The 6,000-nt window shown below is 37.6% G+C and overlaps 1 protein-coding gene across 1 annotated transcript in view; it reads right to left on the minus strand.

Moving 5' to 3' along the window:
• LRRC7 (leucine rich repeat containing 7) overlaps positions 1 to 6,000 on the minus strand; it is a 207,167-nt gene that overhangs the window by 42,736 nt on the left and 158,431 nt on the right. Inside the window, exon 17 of the mRNA XM_039217309.1 lies at positions 3,317 to 3,538. Coding sequence (XP_039073240.1) covers positions 3,317 to 3,538 — 222 coding nt within the window. The remainder of the gene's footprint in view (positions 1 to 3,316; positions 3,539 to 6,000) is intronic.

The following is a 6,000-nucleotide window of genomic DNA, read 5'->3' on the forward strand; positions in this document are numbered from 1 at the left end:
AAAATGCATTTAATACACCTAAACTACTGAACATCATAGCTTAGCCTGGCCTACATACTTTATATGTGCTCAGAACACTTCCACAAGCCTACTGCTAGGCAAAATCATTTAATACAAAGCCTATTTTATAATAAAGTATTGAATATCTCATGACATTTGTTGAGTCCTGTACTAAAAATGGGAAACCGAACAGCTGCACAGGTACAGGATGGTTATAAGTAGGTGTTTACCCTCGTGATGCTGTGGCTGATTGGGAGCTGCGGCTCACTGTCTCTGTCTGGCATCAGGAGGCAGTACTGTCCTGTATATCGGTAGCCCAGCAATAGATCACAATTCAAAATTCGAAGTACAGTTTTTACTGAATGGGTATTGCTTTTGCACCGTCATAAAGTTGAAAAATCGTAAGTCAATCCATTGTAAGCTGGGAGATATCTGTACTTGACCAAACTAGCACTGTTGTGATCATTTAAGAAAACTCTGTTTTTCTCTTTATGGCTCTTTTATTGCACCACTTAGAAATGACTTAAATGCTTAGAAATGCTTTAAAATAGGGTGTCTTGATTTATATGCCTGAAACCCACATTAGCAATTTTCAGTTGCTTCCTTGATCTTTGCATCTCAATCACTACTCTACAGTTTTCATGTGAAACTATATAGCTTTAAAATATCTTAAATATTTTCTTTATTTTTCCCTTCCTAAATATTAGATAAAAGTCTCTAAAGTACACACACACACACACACACACACTGGAGAGGTCTGAGTTTTCAAAAGAAATATATCTCAGGAAAGTAAAAAAAATACATGTAATATCCTCATTATGAGTGATATACGTAACCTTTTTCAGTCTCTTTGTCTCTCTCTCTCTCTCTCTCTCTTTGGTTTTATTTTGCTTTATTTGCTTTTCTATTTGTAGATTAGGGAGGTTGGGACTAATATCAGTCCATTGAAGTGCCCTCCAATATTTTAATTCTTAAAATGTTTTATTTCTACCTCTTCTCATTCCTATTTATACACTCTCAGTGCCAGGCTTAGTGTGTGTGTGTGTGTGTGTGTGTGTGTGTGTGTGTGTGTGTGTAGAATTGCATGATTTGACTCTTACAAATATTTTTTGAACGTTGTTTGTGGGTGGTAATGTTCTCATTTTATATGGAGGAAAACAGAACCTCAGAAAGGGTTAATGGCTTGGCCAGGGTCACACAACTAACAAGTATTAGCATAAGACTCAACACAAAATTCTGAGACCCACCCCTAGTATTCGCTTACCTGACTGTTATAGGGTTGAATGAAGAGGTGGAGAATTTAGGGGGAAAAAAGATGAAAGAAAACAGTGTCATAATTGGTGGTGTGCTGGAAAATGTTTACGAGCTGGCTGAGGGTAAGGAATAGCCTGATTTGTAGTGTTCGTTAATTTCCCTGGTATAATTATGCCCATAGTTTCATCCTATGGTGTGACACCACTGAAGATGGAGTTGGGAAGAAATGCACACAGTAAAGAGTCAGTATGAATCTAGCATACCACTGGTAGCAGACAATGTTACAGTGAATTGTGAAAAAAAAGTTTTGAGAAAATGTCTTCAGATTTATAGCTCAGGAGAATGGGGAACATAGTTTGGAAACTCATTATTTAAAGGCTCCTTAGGCTTCTCATTGTCAATCCAAAGTTTTAATGTCAGCATTCCAAACCATTTAAGCTGAAACCAATGCAGAAAAAACTAGGAAGCCAAGAGGAATTTAAAGTCCCTTCCTTAACATAGCCATTGACTGTTTCAGTTTTTACCTCTCAGTTTGAAAAGCACCTGATATTGGAGCTGTGGATCCATCTGCAAGCAACTACAAATACCTTCTCTAAAAGAACCACGATGTTTTAAGCTTAATTAGTATGTAAACTGTAGAATTTAGTTAAATCTCTTCATTGGTCAAACTATATAATCTATGTATTTTTAAGAAATAAGGTAAAAAAAAGGCCTTTAAATTTACAGTGCTCAGAATAACTGCATGCTAACATTGAATCTAGTCAAAGCAGGTAAAAGAGTGAATTTTTAAATACACTGATTCTAGGCCAAAAAAATGTAGCTGCTAATAGAAATAACTAAATCAGAGAATTGTGTTGTGGTTATGCTATTTGTAGGAGAGGGAATATGAACTAGTTTTAATCTCTAGGTGCCTATAAGTAAGTAAGGCATAATTTAAAACTTTATCAACATTGAAGAATCTCTGGAGAATTAAAAACGTCATGTCATAACCTGATTAAAGGCACCTGTCTGGTTTATTTACCTTAAATCCAACACTTGACCTATATAGGTCAGTGATTCCAAGGCAGGATAGGAATAAAATTATCTTTAGAAAAAGCCAATGATTCTGACAATGATTAAGACATAATCTCAGCTTCAAGAAGGATATAAAGAAATAGAGGCAATGTCTAGAGCAGCTGGGATCCAACTGATGAATGGCTATTAACATTGTAAAAGAAAAAACTGGAGAATGAAGGTAACGTCTGAGATGTTCAGAAAATAAGGTAACGTAACATGTGAAGCTTAGCGTAGGCAATAATAAAATGAAATCCTTATTAAGGAGTGGGGGAATTCAGTAGGAGCTTTGCCAAGTTATCTGAAGAACGAAATAAGAGAAATTAATTTTATGGGAGTATTAAGATCTTAATGTCTTGCTTTCTAAGTGTAATACAGTTCAGTAGATAAGATCCGATTCAGTTTTCTGGTTCTAAGAAAGAAAAACAGACTCTGTAATGGAAAAGTAAACCCTAATTTTAGCTAGGAGAAGCAATTTTTGTGCTACATGGTATTTGTCAGTAGTCTTTGGAACATTTCAGAAATGTTTCCTTTCAAATTACTCTTTATCATTTTCTTCATAGCAAAACTTTATCTTTGTCTTATTTGACAATCAGAAGATAGGATTTTTAAAAAACGTTCCCACTTTTCACACTGTCAGTTTCACCAGAGGCCTTGGTAAATACACCTAATCCCCCACAGCTCTGTAATATTCAAAAGCCATGCGTTAGAGCTAAATTGGAGTTGAAAGTGAGTAGGAGAAGGTGTAGGATAAACCAGAAAAACTTCCAGTTCATCAGTTTTTCCTTATGTGAAATGGGCTTTTTACCAATGATCAATTTTTATGTGTTGTAGTGTTTAACCCCTGAAAATAATGAGAAAACCCCTACACAGAGTGCTGTACTCCATTCAACATGGTGACAGCATTAATTTGTCCCAGACTACCTAAATGAGAGAAGGTAAACCATGGCTTCAATGGATTGCCCTGAACATTCCCTGCAAACTCATCAGTCATAAAAACTCTTCTCACCTGCTCTGGATATCCATCCATACTCCTTTGCCCTTTAGTTTGAATTAAGCACCGTCCAGGCTGAGGTCCCCGGGTGGCTTGTGAAGAGGGGATCTGAATAGGCAATGGTGACTGAAATTGCTGGATGGTCACTTTGTTTATATTTCCCTCATATGGCTGCTGCTCCCGGCTCCGATGCTGAAGGCTTTGGGACCCCATCAAAGTCTGGATGTGGCTGCCTGCCTGTGGAGAAGATAATTTGTCAGACGAAGATTCGTGGTGTTGAAAGGATGTGATTAAAGTAGAAAACACGTACAGAATACCTCTCTGGTAAAGTGGCATCATTTAGGTCTCAGCCACTGCTGGAAAGGATAATGAAAAAACAGTAAGGGTCTGCCTACTGTGGTTTGTGAAAATGTTAATATTGGAGCAAGGCCACATTAAATACATTCATAGTCATTGATGTCTTGCCACAGATTATTTTGTCTCCCATTTTAAGGGATCAAAATTCTCCCTGAAAAATCTCAAGAAGAAAAAGAAGTCAGAACTTAAAAATAAAGTGGAGTTCTATCTGGCATTTATTTTGAATAACAGCAGGGAGAAAGATGTAATATAGGAAACATCAGGGGGAAAATGATAGAACTCAGTTCCTGATTCTGTAGCAAAATAATTGAAGCATATATGTTCCTTTATGCCACAGTGCATAGTGAGCTTGTTCAGATGAGTTTAACCAGTATTTATTCATTTTCTGCATTATTAAATCAAGAGTATGATTTTGGGAATCTTTAAGTCACATTGAAAATGAATGTTGTGATAAATTCCTGTGAGTATCTGTAGCTCATCGAGACTCTAGATTTGGAAAGGTCTTCAGAGTGAGCTCTGTATGCATATCATCTCACATGAGCTTTCACAGAGATTCATTATTAGTACCTCATGTAAAGCAATCATGATCATTTCTAATTTTTTAAATATTTATTTATTTTTGAGAGACAGAGTACAAATGGGAGAAGGGAAGAGAGGGAGACACAGAATTGGAAGCAGGCTCCAGGCTCTGAGCTTTCAGCACAGAGCCCAACATGGGGCTTGAACTCATGAGCCATGAGAGCATGACTTGTGCAGAAGTCAGACGCTTAACCAACAGAGCCACCCAAGTGCTCCAGTAATGATCATTTCTTACTTCTTAAGGGCGGTTGTTGGAGGTAGAGGTCATGTTCACTTGGTCTCCCATCTTCAACTGATATGGTGCATACCACTGTTCCTGTGCTCACTCTGATTTTCTCACCTTTGGTTCCTTCAGTCATTCTATCTGATACCTTTTCCACCAAGCAAGCAGTTCTGCCCGTGGGCTGGTAACCTAAAATATGCCTTTCAAAATTATGTATGGTGTAACATGGAGGTCTAACATGGAAAGTGAATGCTTTTTGTTAATAGTTTTAAACATGTTTTACAAAGAACCATAAAATACCTAGGAATAAACCTAACCAAGGATACAAGAGATCTGTATGATGAAAACTATAGAAAATTTATGAAGGAAATTGAAGAAGACACAAAGAAATGGAAAAACATTCCATGCTCATGGATTGGAAGAATAAATATAGTTAAAATGTTATTACTACCCAAAGCAATCTACACATTCAATGCAATCCCAATCAAAATTGCACCAGCATACTTCTCAAAACTAGAACAAACTATCCTCAAATTTGTATGGAACCACAAAAGACCCCGAATAGCCAAAGTGATACTGAAGAATAAAACCAAAACGGGAGGTAGCACCATCCCGGACTTTAGCCTCTACTACAAAGCTGTCATCATCAAGACAGTATGGTATTGGCACAAACACAGACACATAGACCAATGGAATAGAACTGAGAACTTAGAGATGGACCCAAAAGTATACAGCCAACTAATCTTTGACAAAGCAGGAAAGAGTATCCAATGGAAAAAAGACAGCCTCTTTAACAGATGGTCCTGGGAGAACTGGACAGCAACATGCAGAAGATTGAAACTAGGTCATTTTTTCACACCATACACAACAATAAAATCAAAATGGATAAAGGATCCGAATGTAAGACAGGAAACCATCAAAACCCTAGAGAAGAAAGCAGGCAACAGCCTCCTTGACCTCAATCACAACTATTTCTTACTTGACACATCACCAAAGGCAAGGGAATCAAGAGCAAAAATGCACTATTGGGATCTCATCAAGATAAAAAGCTTCTGCACGGCAAAGGAAACAATCAGTAAAACTCATAGGCAACCAAAGGAATGGGAAAAGATAGTTGCAAATGACCTATCAGATTAAGGGCTCGTATCCAAAATCTATAAGGAACTCACCAAACTCCACACCAGAAAAAGCAAATAATCCAGTGAAGAAATGGGCAGAAGATATGAACAGACACTTCTCCAAAGAGGACATCCAGGTGGCCAACAGACATATGAAATGATGCTCAGTGTCCCTCATCATCAAGGAAATACAAATTAAAACCACACTGAGATACCACCTCATGCTGATCAGAGTGGCTGAAATTAACAAATCAGGAGACTATAGATGCTGACAAAGGTGTGGATAAATGGGCGCTCTCCTACACTGTTGGTGGGAATGTAAACTGGTGCAGTCCCTTTGGAAAACAGTGTAGAAGTTGCTCAAAAAATGAACAATAGAACTCCCCTAAGACCCAGCAATAGCACTGCTAGGAATTTACCCA

This window comes from Hyaena hyaena, unplaced genomic scaffold, assembly GCF_003009895.1.
Source record: "Hyaena hyaena isolate Hyena2069 unplaced genomic scaffold, ASM300989v1 scaffold_680, whole genome shotgun sequence".
In the NCBI taxonomy this organism is placed as follows: domain Eukaryota; kingdom Metazoa; phylum Chordata; class Mammalia; order Carnivora; family Hyaenidae; genus Hyaena; species Hyaena hyaena.